Source organism: Dermacentor andersoni, chromosome 5 (genome assembly GCF_023375885.2).
Source record: "Dermacentor andersoni chromosome 5, qqDerAnde1_hic_scaffold, whole genome shotgun sequence".
Classification (NCBI taxonomy): domain Eukaryota; kingdom Metazoa; phylum Arthropoda; class Arachnida; order Ixodida; family Ixodidae; genus Dermacentor; species Dermacentor andersoni.
The window spans coordinates 175,229,351-175,244,960 of record NC_092818.1 but is presented as its reverse complement, the minus strand read 5'-3'; the positions used below and the strand labels follow the sequence as shown (position 1 = coordinate 175,244,960).

The 15,610-nt window shown below is 45.4% G+C and overlaps 1 protein-coding gene across 1 annotated transcript; it reads right to left on the bottom strand.

The window, feature by feature from the left end:
* Nucleotides 1-844: 844 nt before the first annotated feature.
* On the bottom strand, nt 845-15,153 carry LOC126531642 (acetylcholinesterase-1-like). Its single transcript, XM_050179260.2, has 2 exons — nt 12,526-15,153; nt 845-3,026 (listed from the first exon to the last, which is right to left on the bottom strand). Exons 1-2 carry the CDS (start codon nt 14,034-14,036, stop codon nt 2,873-2,875), a joined length of 1,665 nt encoding a protein of 554 aa, XP_050035217.1. The 5' UTR covers nt 14,037-15,153; the 3' UTR covers nt 845-2,872.
* Nucleotides 15,154-15,610: the final 457 nt, after the last annotated feature.

Sequence of the window (15,610 nt, the reverse complement as noted above, 5' to 3'; positions counted from 1 at the left end):
GCTAGAATTGAGCTATCTGCAACAGCCACACCTTTAAAAAAATTTGAAGGTGTTCGCTGAAACACCCTGTATATATTCGTGCAAAAGTGAGACGATAATCGTAGGTACAAGGGGAAGTCAAAAAGTTCACGGGATGGTGGTTCAGCCTGCTAATGTTACAACCCATGGCAATGCTTACCTAATCACCTTCGAAGTCCAGTCTCTTCTTCTGCCGCGGGGTTATACGAGTACTGTCCGCTACAATGCAATAGTATAAAGCATATCATCGTGACGGGATTTCAGGAAGGTTCACCTTTCCTGCTTTCTAAGTGCGGCGAAGAAGATGTGGATATGTGGTGTAACAATTGCTACAGTATAACACCGCGTGGCACCATGCCAGTTCAAACACGACGAGCGCGCGTTTGTTTTCCTGAAGGTGTGGAGGAAGCGGAGCAGCGCGCCGGCTGTACTTCAGCCCTCATTGAACTCTCTCCTGCGTCGTCGGATCCATGTTTTGCGGAACGCGTTTCACGCACAGAGATTCACGTAAGCTCGGTTTTTCACGTAAGCACGTAACACGGAAAAGATTTCTTGCACATTTACATACGTTGCTGCGTCGTTGTGTTTATTGCACGCTGAGCGACGCTTACCGCTGTATCTCAGATGAATTTTCGCTTTACTTTGTTGTTACTTTAATGCAAGATTACTCGTAGTGGTATTCAGGCCTGATATTGTGGCTAATGCACGCCAGGGCTATACTGGCCATATCGTAGGTGCTTTGTGAGACATGGTGTATGGTACAATGCCAGATAACACGCACGCACGCACTAACGCACGCTATGAAGTTACCAGTCAGTGTTCTGGATGTGATATGGATATAACAAGGTTCAGTGTTTTATTCGAGGGGTACTGCATCCGGCAGTCAATAAAAGATTCAAATAACTACACAACAAAGAAGACGAGCATCATACCCACGTAACGCTGGTACGCTTTTCGCGCCACTTACGACTAGGGATGCAGAGCCCGTATTCACAAGAGATCTCTTACGCAAGAGCCTTTCCTCGTTAGCCAGCGCTCGGGAGTCTGACTCTCAAGGTATCAATCGGCGTGTTACGTGGACGACCACCACGGTTACCGCCAATCGCAGACGGCATCTAATTAAGAGAAGTTTCGTGAATATGAGCCCAGAACGGCAGCTGCGTAAATAAAACAGACAAAAGAGAAGATGTCACGCACTGCTGTAATCGTGTGGCATCGTTCTTGTGCACCAAGAGCGCCGCTAATAGTGGAACGTAGCACTCTGATTACGACTCGTAGAACAGGAAACGTTAACTATAGCATGGTGGCAATACCGTTAGTAAATAAAGAACAGATAACATGGTTCAGAAACATTCAACTTTAAGGCACGGTGTAAGACCATAACTTGGGTGGTCAAGTGGCACTGGGGAAACCGTAGAAAAAATATAGCGCCTATTGCACGCGCACGCAATGTTAAGAAAGACATAGGGAAACTGAAACACTTAACGTGTGCTCCTATGCAAACGTCAACACATAAAACCACACCACGACAGTACAACATACAAAGTCACTGTGCATTTGTGGAGTCACGTATTCTGAACACTGCAGATTGGCAACTATTTTCTGTCCTCTGAACAGTTATAAGATTCCTTGCGGTACGTTTTAGAAGCCAAATGCCCAGGAAATTAAGGATATGTGCTCCGCAATCATCTGGGTAGTGATTACAACGGGTCTCGTTTTGAAAGCTGCCCTTCAGAAGCAAAGTGTGTTTTACGAAACGCGTATTTTTAAACACGTCCAAGCCAACGGCTAAAGATGAAACAAACAATGAGTGCTTTGTGGTAAAGCTGACATTGCCGACACATTTTCAGCATACCTTATGGAGAACCACGACACACGCTGCCATTCTTAGCAGAAAGGCGTTACGTTGAGAAAGAAAGAACAAAAGTTAGCAGTGTATTTTTTCCCTCTGCAGGTTGAAATAATGCATACTTAACTGTCTTAGACGTGTAGGTTAGCAGAAGAACGTGACATTACATTTATACTACTGTAGCCTAATTACAACTACAGTGCAACTTTTCACAAGCGTTTCTCATGTTTGTAACAGTATTCTGCAAAAACTACAGAAAGGTTCAATTCTGCGTGAAAACAGAACTTATTTCTTTGTACTTGTTATGTCGATGCGCGCCGTTTATGTGCTACAAAACATACACACCTATCGCTTTTAAGTGTCAGAATTAATTCAGGCACAAGGGTAACAACCGGAAGAACTTTGGCCTGGCAAGGAAACAAAATAGTGATCGCCACAGATTTTTCCACAAGGAAAGACGTATAACACTATGTCGTTGGTGTATCCAACTTAGGGTAGCAACGAGACGCCTGGTTAACGTTCCCGCCTTCTGCCTTTCTTTCCTCCTCCTCCTCCTCCTGCATCTCAAGTTGCACTGAGCTTTCCGATGTAATGCTAGTGGGACGAAATACGATAGGAAAAAGCAAAAGTTGTTTCGGTTCACCGCTGTTGTACAATGGTTTGCGTCCCAGTTGGAACACGAAACGAAGTGGTACGAGCATCTTGGTTAGATGTTGTATGACTGACAATAGCCGAACAGTACAAAATGACGAAAATGGCAACACAAACAAGAACTATAGTTCACTGAGTTCTTGTAACACGTCGCTCTCGTAGAAGAAGTCATGTTCCGAGGATCTTCGATGGTAACGTCAATATGATCAGCGTCTTTGAAGCTTCACATCGATGCAGAGGCTCGGCAGTACTGGAAGCTATAGGCTGATCTATAGGCAGCCAATCAAACTGAGGCACATTCTCTCGTGCCTCCTGTTTTGGCACTTGGGCAGATTTGAACAGTGGGTCGCGCCCTCAGCCGTCTAACTTGAAGTAGCGCCTCCAGAAGTTGCAGTTCTCTTCCTGCGGTCCTTTCTTGATGGTGAGGACCTTGAGGTTGATGTCCACCATGTAGGGTCCCGCTGCCGAGTACCGGGGCCACGCGATCTTGCCCAGCGTTGGCATGCGCCTGGAAAATGAAGTGGGAGAGGGAATGTCAGGATACGTTATGATACTTAGCAAGCTACCGAAGAAAAATTAAGAAAACTGTAATACTCTTTGATTTCAAAAGCAATGTACAAGTAAACCCTGGAGTACAAATGTGACAGGTGTTCTGAGAAAAGGTCTACACCTTCAGTGCATTATGTCCCTGTATATGCCTCTCTCAGTGATTGAAATGTGTGTTCTTAAATAAATGTTTTCCATGGAAATCACTTGGGCGACGATGTAACAACGAAAAGAAGCCAACCGAAACTCTTCGTTCCGAGCATAACATACTCAGCACAAAGCCAGTGGCGTATAGCTGACATGACAGGCAACCAACTGCAAATCAGTGTGGCGTTTTCCCCATATACGTATAGATTCTCCTGCCCTCGTTTGTCCGAACGTGAACCGTTGGCGCAGCCACGAGTTTGCTCAGTTCAGGCTGGCTTTGAAGAGAAGCTTTCTCGTCGAAACCTCCCACACTTTCCTGAGCGTGGCTGCTGCTGTTTTCTGAATGGGCGCGCACGTGCCTCACGTTGCGTAGCACGTTTGCGCGACTGAGCGTGCGCGTGCGCGCCACCTTCCTTTAGGCCATGGACGCAGGAATTAAACGGGTAAAATAATGGTCGCGTGTTGTACTTCTCCTTGGCATACATCTCCGTCTTCACCCTTCCTCCCTCGACAAACACCACCTTCGTCCTCGTGCCATCACTGCGTCTATGTCTCGCAGTGTGCAGCCGCGTGAACTGCTGTTTTCATTTCGGCTTACGTTGTGAACGCAGAAGCGCATAAGCATTATGAATGTATCACATCAATGTTGTAACCGGTGCGGTGCATAAACATAAACATTGCGTGATACTACGTGTCGCATATATGACAATAAAGATAATTGTACGCGTTGTATTTAGTTTTATAGCATTTAAGTAACCGCTTCGCCATAGCTTCGCGTCACAGAGATTCCAACATGTGCATTGGATCTGCATAAATTTTATCATCATTGTTACGGATCTTTTGTGCGTATACGCTAACGCCGACTACACTATAATACATACAGCCTCTTGGTAACATCTTTCTGTATAACGCTGTCTGCTCTAAAATCATTTCAGGTTGACACATATGAGTTCTTTATTCAGGGCGCCTTCCCTCCTATGTAAGCTTCCTCTTCATTGTCATTAAGGCCGTTCCATAGTGTATAATAATTCGGTAGGGATCAAGGAACAGTTGAACGCATTTGGAACCGCTCATACAGTAGAACCGTCCACCATCGCGGCTGATTAACGTTTCCTCATGTGGAGCTTCCGCTCTTCCAGGTAGCACAGAAATTCAGTAACGTCAAGCCTCCCCGAATAATTCGCGACGTCGTTACAAAGCGGCAATGTTTTCACCTCATGTCGACATGCCGGCGACGCCGCAATCGGATAGCTGCCGCCAAGGTCACAATGCGCCGCCCGATGATTGAGCTCAGCTATGAGAGAAAAATGATCGAAGACGGAGTCGCGTGTGTTTTGTTATTTTCTTTTACCTATTGTCTACGCCTTCTTGCGGTGATTCTTCAGCTCTTATTCGCATTTAAGTACAGTCGATGTCAAAAGCTCACAGACAGTGGCATCTGAGAAGAAACAGTGCCCGTATTCACAAAAAGCTATTTAGCTAGAATTCTGAGTAAGAAGAGAATTGCAACCAATCTTGATGCTGGATACATCATTAGCGATGGTGGCCGCCCAGTGACAAAGAACACTTACGAACGAAAAGCTTTGTTAATTCTGCCCCTTATTACTTCCTCATCCTGGGAACACAGCCTGATATTTGAGGACCCTATTCACACACAAAAAAAGTTCTTACATTAGAGAACGTCAATATTATTAGCGTAAGAACGTCCTTACGTTAGATGTGTTCGTGAAAGCAGATGCTGCAGTCGACGCTGATGTCATACATATTATTAGCTAAGGTGGCCGGCCAATGACAAACAGCATTTAGGAACAAAAACAGTGGCTATTCTGTCCCCGATTTCCAACCTTCGCTAGACTGTACATGTGAACGACATAGTGTGGTACGCTTTTACTCTTTATAATCACAGGCTGCTGGAGGATTCAACGTTTTCACAGATCGAAATTTTGACGCCATCTGTAATTGTGAAACTCATTATACTCCTATTATGCTGTCGCCAAACCAACTTGAATAGAATTTGTTGCTGAAAAAGAAAGAGCTAAATTCCAGTCAGTTTGCGGCATATATCGTTTATTTACGTTTCTTGAAAAAATAGAATTAAAGGTATCGACAAATTGTTATGAAATCGAGGAATTAATTTTACAGCTTTTTAACTATACGAGACAAAAGCGCATGTCGATATTCCCTAAACTACAGAGGATAGTGAGTTGCTGGAACACAAATTGGACTTGTCAGTTTAAAAATTACGTTCAGTATAGTAACCTATAGATTAACAAGGTCTAACAACATTATTATTAATGATATAGAAGTGTGTTCGGCACTCACGTATTATATGCGAACCTCCCATCCGCTTCATACGCCTTAACACAATCACTTTACAAAATGTGAAACCTCTTTCTTGCTGAAAAATATAATGCATAACGAACACATTATGAACGTGTAACACATGTTTCTTTTATTCGGCTTGGATTCTAGTGTCCCTTCACAAGCTATATTGAGTAGCAGGAAGCAAACCTTTTCAACCTCTTCAACTGATTCTCCAAATAATATTACTTAATTTGTAAAGTTAATGTTCTATATTTTAAAGTTTCGAACATTTGCCAATTTAGGGAAATGTATTCCATAGCATACATAAAGAAAAAGGAGTCTGCTGCCACCAGAATTAGTCACCAGAATACGATTTCCTTTCTTCTCATCCGACAAAGTTTATTCATATTGGTTCAGCCGTTGCAGTATGAAAGAGAGTGAGCGAGAAGGATAAATGAAAGGCCAGGACTAAGCCCTGCTGGCTATCCTGCACTGAGCGAAAGGGGAGCAATATGTTGAGAGAAAAATGAGAAAATCAACAGCTGACGTGCACTGAAATCGCCGACGTAATGAAAATTCTCAGCGCATTCTCGCGAATGGTCGACCAGTCCGGTTGCCTTCAAGAATCGCAGCAGCGCTTTTGTGGCCTTCTGCAAACGTGATATGCGAGACCATGTTCTCAACATCTCCTACGACGAGAAAGGTGTCTTTTACCTCGTTTAGAGCGCACGGAGTGCGGGCCTTTCATTTTAGAAGGACAGACAGCAGCATAGACGGCGTTCTAAAGTTTCTTAGTCAGGACAGGCATTGCATTGGCCTCGGATAAGAGCATTTATGCGCTTCAGGTGTGTGTAGATAAGGAAAGAACGAGTTGAATTTAGGCTTCCCGGCTTTGCCTTGTGTGGCTAATGACACGTTCTCCGGCACCTCCTAACGGCCTGCTAAAACGTTTCTCTGGGAAAACATAGGCCGCGTTTGTCACGGTCTAATGTTGCACAGCCTCTGCCAATGACACGGCGCGTTAGGCATAAAAATAAGTCGTTGCACATGTGCGGTGTCTGTCTAGATGATGCTTCCTCGTCAATCGATTCGTGGTTTCCAAGCCACCAGAATGAACTAATCCTAAAGTTCTCATAGGCACTTAGTGAACCGAGAGGCTTCCGGGCTCGTATTCGCGAAAAGCTGTTACGCTATAATTGTTCGTGTGAGGAAAGACAAGTTAATCCTGATGCTGGACATCCTGCGCCGCCTCTCATTAGCAAGAAACACTTTCGAACGAAAGGCTTTGTGAATTCGGCCCTGTATATTGGCGCAAGTTACACTAGTTTCCAGCGCTCAAGAGCAGGAACTACTGCACAGTGAAGACACGTGTAGTCTTTCTTAGTGAAAGCTTTGTTAGTGAGTGACTTACTGTTGACATACTGATCACGAACGTAGCAAACGACCAAATATGTACCCTGATATCTCACTTCGGCTTCGTTGCGGCCCAAAATGTCGTTTATTTTCTTTTTATTTAACGTGGAATGAGTGTGCTTCTCGCTGTTGGCATTCACAAGTGCCATACAGTCTCACTTGTACTCGTCCCTAGGCAGACGCCGATTTCAATTCACCGCACATCTGGCCTGAGGAAACCATCATAACCATTATGATGATTACCACGATAATTTCTTCCGCCGGGCCTAAACGAAACGCTGGGGAGATAAAACGCGGAAGCTTTTTTCCTATTCGTTATTACACAAATTCATGACATAATATCGCTCTTAGTTAATTACTCCGTCTTCATCACGCATCTGCCCTCGCAGCTGAACGTGAATCACGTGAATTACAGGTGACAACATGTGGTCCAGATAGGCCCGCGAAAGTGCTCCGGCTTGTACAAATTGTTCGAGTTTCATGCCGGTCTGACCACATCCGCAACCCTTTGAGGAGATAATCTACTGCGTTCTCCGAAAATAAATATGATCTAGTACTTTGCCCGGGCATTCGTGGAAGCGGCGCTGCAACAAAGCAGCTGGTGGCTAGAAGGCGTATACCGAACACTCCCTTCATGCGTCGTTGAGTAGTGCATTGTATTCAGATAGAGGGTTCAAGCTAGCCCCGAAATTCTTTTCTCTCCATTTATGCCTGCGCGCGAAAACGTCCGGTCACCTTATGTAGCCCGTCGGGCGTCGTCGTTTCGGAGAACGCTGTTACTTCGTGACAAAAACAAAGGGGGCACCTCGGCGCTCGTAAAACCGTCCGGGAATGAGTTGCCCGAGGCGCCGCTTCCACGTGCGTTCACAGCTATATAGTCACGGTCTCTGCACCGCGTTAAAGTAGGGAGAGTGTGGCGGCGACTGTGAGCAGCCTTGAATTTCGCCCGCAAACAGCCGTCTGACCACAGCCGTTGCGCGTATGCCGCACGGCGGTAATTGCGGCTTCATACGTCTCAGAAAACGTAGGCCACGAAGCGTCATGTCTGTCAGTCTCAGGGGTCTACTCGTACCGAGAAGAAGGCGCTGTTAGTGACCTCTGAAACGACTGATCCGGGCCGTCTTAGCTGCCAGCTTACTAGAGGCATATTCATGTTTTATTTTTATTTCTTATTTTTTTTCCGCATCCGAGATCGACGGGTGCAACGTCTCAGTAAAAGGACTACGAAAATAAAAAGGGAGAGCTGTCTTTAAAAAAACTCGCCCGCACAGACTTCGATCTAATTGGGGTGAAGGTAACACGCTTTTCTAACGATGCATTAAAACGAAGGGTGCTTGAACACGTGTCCTCTCAAGCGTGGTATTTGCGGCCTGTCAGTAACGTTGTGCCTGCACATGCGATAGTCCTTCTTGCGAGTGCACAAACGGTGGTTTTTAACTGCCACCTGTATGAGTGTGCTGTACTTTTCTTTATTTTTGTGCAGTGCGTGGGAACCCTCGCTGGCCTTGTCCTACACAGCAGGCAGACGCGTTTTAAGAATAAAGCGCTAAGGCAAGACCTAAGCACCACTGTATATGGGTGGCAGAAGCAGCCACACAATGCTAATGGAGCATTGTAAGCTGTAGAGTCAACAGCGGCTCTGCGTGGGATACCGAAGGAGTTTCATGCAGTCAGTGCATATCTTTCATACACGTCTGATGCATCGCGTAAGAGCAACTGTTAGTCTTTCTCGCGTGTACTCTGCAAATCACCGACGGGCATGGCGGTGCGTGCTTTGCTTTGGCCTCCATCTGTCCCTCGAGAAAGTAGTTTCACTCGGGCTTTGCTGGCCTCACTTTTTTTGGCACCTTCTAACGATAAAATGGGATCGATTTGAGAAAGATTTTCTTTCGTATAGGCTCTTAGTCATTGGCCGGGATTGGCTGGAAGTTTTTTTTTACGAACAATTCAAGAGTAACAGTTTCTTTGTGAATATGGGGCGTGGTATTCATCTCTCGCGCATAAAATGAGTAGTATTAGTTCGTCTAAACTGCGTCAATGAACATGTTAATTTCTTTCTCTTCTCGAAGTAGTACGTATTGCAGCTGCGACGCGACCTCCTGTAACGAAGGCTGCACCTATCGAACACCTACCATGAGATGTGCTTGCAGAAACAGTTGATGTAATTGTTTTTTCCGTAAGAGGAAGCTTTATACGGGGAGCTCCTATACAAATACTTGGGAATCGAGAATTCATTTTTCTCTTCATCCATTGCATCAATTCAGATGAGGTTTGTTGAATTTAAACTTAAAAATGTAAAGATCTAGTGAGTATAGCAATCAAAGTTTATTTTGCGCTTGTCGTCGTCTATCACATTGTGTACGTTGCGTCCTTTGCTTAGATATAACTCTAGATAATTATGACATACCGAGTAGCCCAAACCGCTACCCTATTAGGCTTTATTTTAGGGTGTCACTTTCTTTAACGAGAATTGTTTAAACTACAAAATTGTAAAGAAAAGAGATTAAATTCATGTACCAAGTTTTCAACTGTGTTACTCAGTAATAAACGACGTTATCAAACTTATGTCAACTGCACCCTTCAAGGCATCTATAAAGGACACATGATGCGTGTACTATACAGCGCTCTGAAATACACCGATACCACTCATTTGTGAGCAGGACTTTTGAGAAGCCCTCGTCAATATCGTAACGATTGCACGGAAGTGGCATACTCGTACAATGAATTTGTCCGCTTTAGATGCTGTAAAAGATGCGGTTTACAGAACATGGAGTATCCGTATTTGGGGCAGAGTTACGGATTTGTAAATTTTATGCTTCGATGTTGTTGTTTTCTAACCTACAGATTTTCAGCAATTCTTGCAAAAAAGTTTGAGGTCACAACCTCAAACTTTTTTTTATACAGTTGCTAGAATTTAACTTCATCTCTCAAATTCAACAAATCTCATTCAATTCGGTCGAACAGTTGTTTCATGAGATCGCTGCGTTTTACACGTGTCTGACTAGGGAAATGGGAGCTTTCCATTATTACATCTGCAGGCCTGTTCGTTTGTTCAGCCGTTTGTCGCTTGAAATTCCTTCTCGCACATCTACTCGACTTCATAACCATCTCAGTTTCAGGCGCATTTTCGGCCGCACGCAATCATTCAATGACTCTGCATTATCGCGCGCCGTCGCACTATGGAATAGCCTTCCAAATGATATTGTTTCATTAAAAGATCCTGCCAAATTTCGTGAACATTTGGAACTTGCTTGACTATGTTGTACGGCTTTGTATTGTATTCGCCTTTGTATCGTTTTTTGACTTTGTTTTGTATTGTATTCCCTTGACTTTGTTTTTTTTAATGTTTACCAGTGTGCCTTTTTTTCCAATGTAGAAATTTATTTGTTTCTCCTACTATGTAGTTTCCTTTTTGCCTTAATTATCGTCACTTTTCTGTAACCCCCCAATGCGATGCTCCTCCGAGCCTGTAGAGTAAAATGAATGAATGAATGAATGAATGAATGAATGAATGAATGAATGAATGAATGAATGAATGAATGAATGAATGAATGAATGACAAGTGGATGACCAATCTGTGATACGAACTCAGCATTTGGATTCCGCTGTCACCGAACTGCCGCGTCTTCCTAATTTGCCAGGAACGTCGCAACAGAACTCGCTAGAGCAGCTGAGTCTCATGGTATAGGCTAAGTCGCTGCGAATCCTGGAGTCTACGACCCGTTCATTGATTTCAAAGCTGTTACTCATTAACATTTAACAGTGAAGAAAGCTTCAGGCTATCTAGTGAATTCAAGCCTTGTAATACTAGCCATCACTGTGGCAATTTTATTTTATAGCAGCAAAGATCCCACAGCGAAATCGTAATTTGAGTGCTCGAAACAAGTCTCGAACGAAGAGATGACGATGACAAACACTAACACCAGCGCTAGTGATTTTTTTACAAAGGGTTTGTTATTGTATAACAAGTGGCTATTGTTCTTGTTTTTTTGTTTTTGCTTACCACTACTTCTTTGGTTCCATTGCGTTGTAGCGAACGTTTAACAAAATCAGCAACTTTGGGCTTCGTCGGTGTCTCATTTTCTGAAGCAGAGTTCATACTGCGACGTATCAACTAGTTCAGTCCCCCAAGTTGTAGTATTCGCGCAATGGAAGATCGAAGGTGGCCAGGCTAGCTGCATGAAAGCAACAGCTTTATGTAAACTCACTGATACGTCCTAGGCATGTTTCCTGACGCATACAACTGCTCGAATGCGGCGATAACAATGAAACTGGGCGAGAAAAATCACTGGATGTCACATAGTTCCTTGCTTTCATCTTGTTTTTTTCTTTCTCCCAGCAATAGCTCATACCCATCAGGGGCGATGGGTTAAGAAGCAGGTGGTTCTCCAAGTGCTTTTTTTTGTTTAAATTGTATTATAATCAAAATAAAAAATAGGATACTAGCGCTCTGGTAAAAGAAAAAAAGAAGAGTAAAGATGAAAAGAAAGGCTACAAGCAATTTTCAGAGAAAATTATTTAAAATTAAATAAATGATACGAAGGAACCAATAGATAATTTCTAGAGCAGCAGCCCGTTCCTACTTATCGCGTAACAACAAAGAGACACCGTAAGGGCCCGGCGCACGACGGCTTGCGTAAAAGGCACACTCGGGCAGCCTCCGCTTTAATTGAAGCGTCGCGCGGAAAAACGAAAGAAGCCGCCGCGCGGTCGCAATATTAGGCGAAACAAGTTCGCCTTCGTTTTTGTTCGTTCGTCTATATCGCCGACACGCTAGCTGAAAATGAGAGCAAATGGATAAGGTTCCTTGTTTATGTAAGCAGGGTAGCAAGTCGAACAGCATTCTGACAGCAAGCACACGACAGACGCGAATCGTGATCAGGGAGATCACTTACACTCCTCGGTTTAAGTATGCCAGGTGAAATGATGTTCACCTTTCTGCTGTGCACCCCGTTTGCCTTCGTTTATTCTTCATTTCTTACCCATGCTTTTCGCGCGCTCAGCGAACTGACTCGCATTCGCAGCACGTGTGCATGACGCTGAGAGACAGAAACGCGGCATTGTTGACCGTAACAAAAGTAAAGGAGGAAATCATGCGCACCGCTGACTGCCCACCTAAATCTACGTCACCTCGGAGGGCCTAACTACTATACGAGGAAAAGTGAGGGTACGATGAGAGGAAAGCTGTCGGCAGAATAGGAGTAACCTTAAGAAGGTTAAGAAGCCTAACGTGTAAAACATTTGCGGCAGCTCGGGTGTAGAAATACCCTCTGCCAAAAGTTGGCCACTCGACACCATTGTTTATTTTTATTTTGTAAGGGACACGATGTTGCGACATCATTACTGTGCTATACAAAGTGCGTCGCGTAGCACCGCTTCAAAACCAGGGCAGACAAAATGTTCTCAACAAGTGAAAGTCAGCATTCGTTCATGTTTTTATACCGAGCAATGTTCCGCAAGGCTTTATTTGAAATAACAAATAAAAGCGAGCAAAAGAAAAACAGGTGATAGAAATGCGTGGGATTCTGCGCAGCACACTCCGCAGTGCCTTTGCAAACTAGCGCTGCAGTCGACTTTATGCAGTCGGCGTCACTTACCCGATTTTGGCAAATGTCGTCCAGATCTCGACCAGCTGCCTGCTGAGCGCGACCTCTTCGGACGTCACCAGCTCTGGGAAGGCCATCACGTGGGCGAATACGAACGGGAACTCGTCGAAGTGCGTCGCGCCCATCCACGGCGGCCACACGCTGAAGCTGGGCTTGTGCGAGAACTGGTAGTAGTACACCGGCTGACCCTTGCGCTGGTACTTTTCCGCGAAGTAGCGGCTGGGACACGTGATAAGGAAGTCACCCACGGCGTCCGATCCGCGCTGCAATACCACTTCGGTATCGGTGCTGTTCAGCTTGTCCAGGTAGAACTCGCGGATTTCGTTCACGCCTGACTGCAGCATAGTCCGGAAGAAAAGCACCATGTAGAAGCCGAGCTCATCTTTAGTGATGTGCGCCAGATTGTGAAACTTGAGTCCCTTGGCGAGGAAGTTGTAAACGAAATAGGTGCCTTCGTTCTTGTTGTTCCCGATGAGCAGTTCCACTCCGGAACTCTTCATGGTGTCCATCAGAACATTGGCGTCGTCCGGAAAGAGCTCGCTGTCGCGACTCGGGAAGAACGTCTCGGCCTGGGGCCCCAGGACCTCCGTGGCCACGCTCACGATCTCGCCGGCATCTTTCGAGCGCAGACAGGCCATCACCTGGGGGTCGTCGATTACCTTGTCGAAGCCCGTCGTGCAGCCGAGCGCGTTTGCCAGCGAGAAGCTCTTTTGGAGCGCGATGTCGCTATTGTCGTGGAACATCCAGAAGGGACTTCCGCTCTCCATGATGGCCCGCCGGAACAGTCCACGGCTGAGTGGCGACACAAGCAGGTAGCCCACGGAGATGGCTCCCGCGCTCTGCCCGAACACGGTGATGAGCTCCGGGTCGCCGCCGAAGTGCTTGATGTTGGACTTGACCCACGTGAGCGCGAGGATCTGATCGTACATGCCCTGGTTGCCGTTCAGACCATCGAGTCGCGAGCTGAAGAAGCCGAAGGGCCCGACCCGGTAGTTCAGCGTGACGACAACCACATCTCCAGTCGCAGCGAAGTGGATGCCGTCGTAGAAGGACCAGCTGCTGCTCCCGTACGTGAATGCCCCTCCGTGGATGAAAACCATGACAGCCTTGGGGCCGCACGTCTTGATGTCGCGGCAGTATCTCGCGGGCGTCCACACGTTCAGGTAGAGACAGTCCTCCGTGGAGTTCCGCGTCTGTATCGTGTAGTTTTGGTGCACGAAGAAGTCTGGCTGCTTGCACGGGAACGGCGGCGTCGACGCGTCGCGCAGGCCCTTCCAGGGTGTCACTGGCACGGGCTTCTGGAATCTGAGTTCATCCAGCGGCGGTTGTGCGTACGGTATTCCGTAGAACACGTCTATGGGCCGACCGAACGCTTCTTTCTTGAGCCCCACCAGCTTGCCTGAGGTCGTGTACACGGCGGGTCGGTATATCTTCGCGCCAGAGGCGAAGGCCACTGCGGCGGCGGCCGCGGTTAGGAAAATGGCGAGCCGTGTGGCGCTCATATTTCCTGCGCAAGAAAAAGAAAACGTACGCTTCGACTCACTGATTTTTGCACTTTCACGTGCATTACCGATAATGTGGGCCTTTGCATCTAACTAGCGCCATTCGCTTCCTCTTGTGCATAGACGTCTGCCTAGGGCATCAGATGGGACTTTCTAAATTATGTTTTGTTATGAAAGAAATGTTGCAGTTACAGTGGCTTTATTATCAATTAGTGGTTTGCTTTATGAATCAACCATACCCCATAAAGTCACGAATTATGATTCAGTGCGCTTAAAGCCTGCAAATATTGTTTTTGGAGATACGATCGAAAGTGTGCAGAAAACATTTTGGACCTGAAGCATGAACATTTAATTCAATTCAGTCGAGTCTCTATATTTAAAAAAAATTATTTGCGCTTGTTGACCTTTTATAGGGTACGCGCTGTTTCAATAAACGAAGTGGCTGAAAAGAAATATGGGCAAAGGCCTTCTGACTCGCCCTCGTAGATAAGGAGAAGCGTGAAGCGGGGGCACAGGATGTTCAACAGGTTTTTTTATTTTTATTTATTTATTTATTATTATTTTTTGCGGTTTGTGCTTCCCGTTACTATACCAGCGCAGAAAGCTGGTCGAATTTTATGGCCCAATCATGGCAGACACTGTATCGCTGAGCGAGAGGGCAATGTGCTGAAATATTTCCGCCGAGACAACCACCAATGCGGTGTCGAGATATTACAGGCGAAGAACGCGAAACTGCGGCCCAGCCAAGGAGGCCTCAGTAGACTAACAGGTCTGTAGCAATAAATGAGTCCAACTTGGCGGTATGTTGGTTTCCACAAGAGCTAATAAATAACAGTCACACGCCGCTCTGCTGTAGACTTGCTGCCCATATACGGTGAACTGAAAATTGCCACTTGTAAAGGAGCGCCGTCGGTGCTAGGTGACTAAACAGAAAAGCGAAATAAAATCAACAAGAGTTGTCCTTCACTGCGTACCAGCGCCTTTTCTTTTTTATGTTTTCGGCTCCTCGCGGTTCTCCCGACTTGTCATTACGAAAGGTATGGATAGTTCTTACATTATCTTAAAAAAAATTTAATTATTTTCTTTCACTCGCGAAGCTGAAGGCTGACGACAAGTTATGCGCCGTTATCCTTCGCCCTTGCGTTGTCTGCCGTTATTGAGACTCAGGCGTTAAGAATATGCGAAGTTTTACACGACGTTCACATGAGCATATTTCCGTAACCTATATATATATATATATATATATATATATATATTGGCTAGTGTTACTCGTGCACAAAATAACGAATAGACCATTCGTTATTCTTGGGCGAAAACTCCAGTATGCTTAACCAACTAGCCCACTGGAATTTTTTTTTTAAATGGCGCATGCGTGCATATCGCGTCGCGTAATGCTTGTGGCGTTTCACGAGCCTTTGGGTTCGAACTAAAAGGGAGCGTTAAATTGGACCTTCCCTAATCAAACACACGCGGCTCTCAGCAGACATGCGCCCAACTATAATCTAAATAATGTTTGTTGGATTTGATACTTTAAAAAGAATAATTTAAAAAGAAATATTTCGGGAACAATCTGA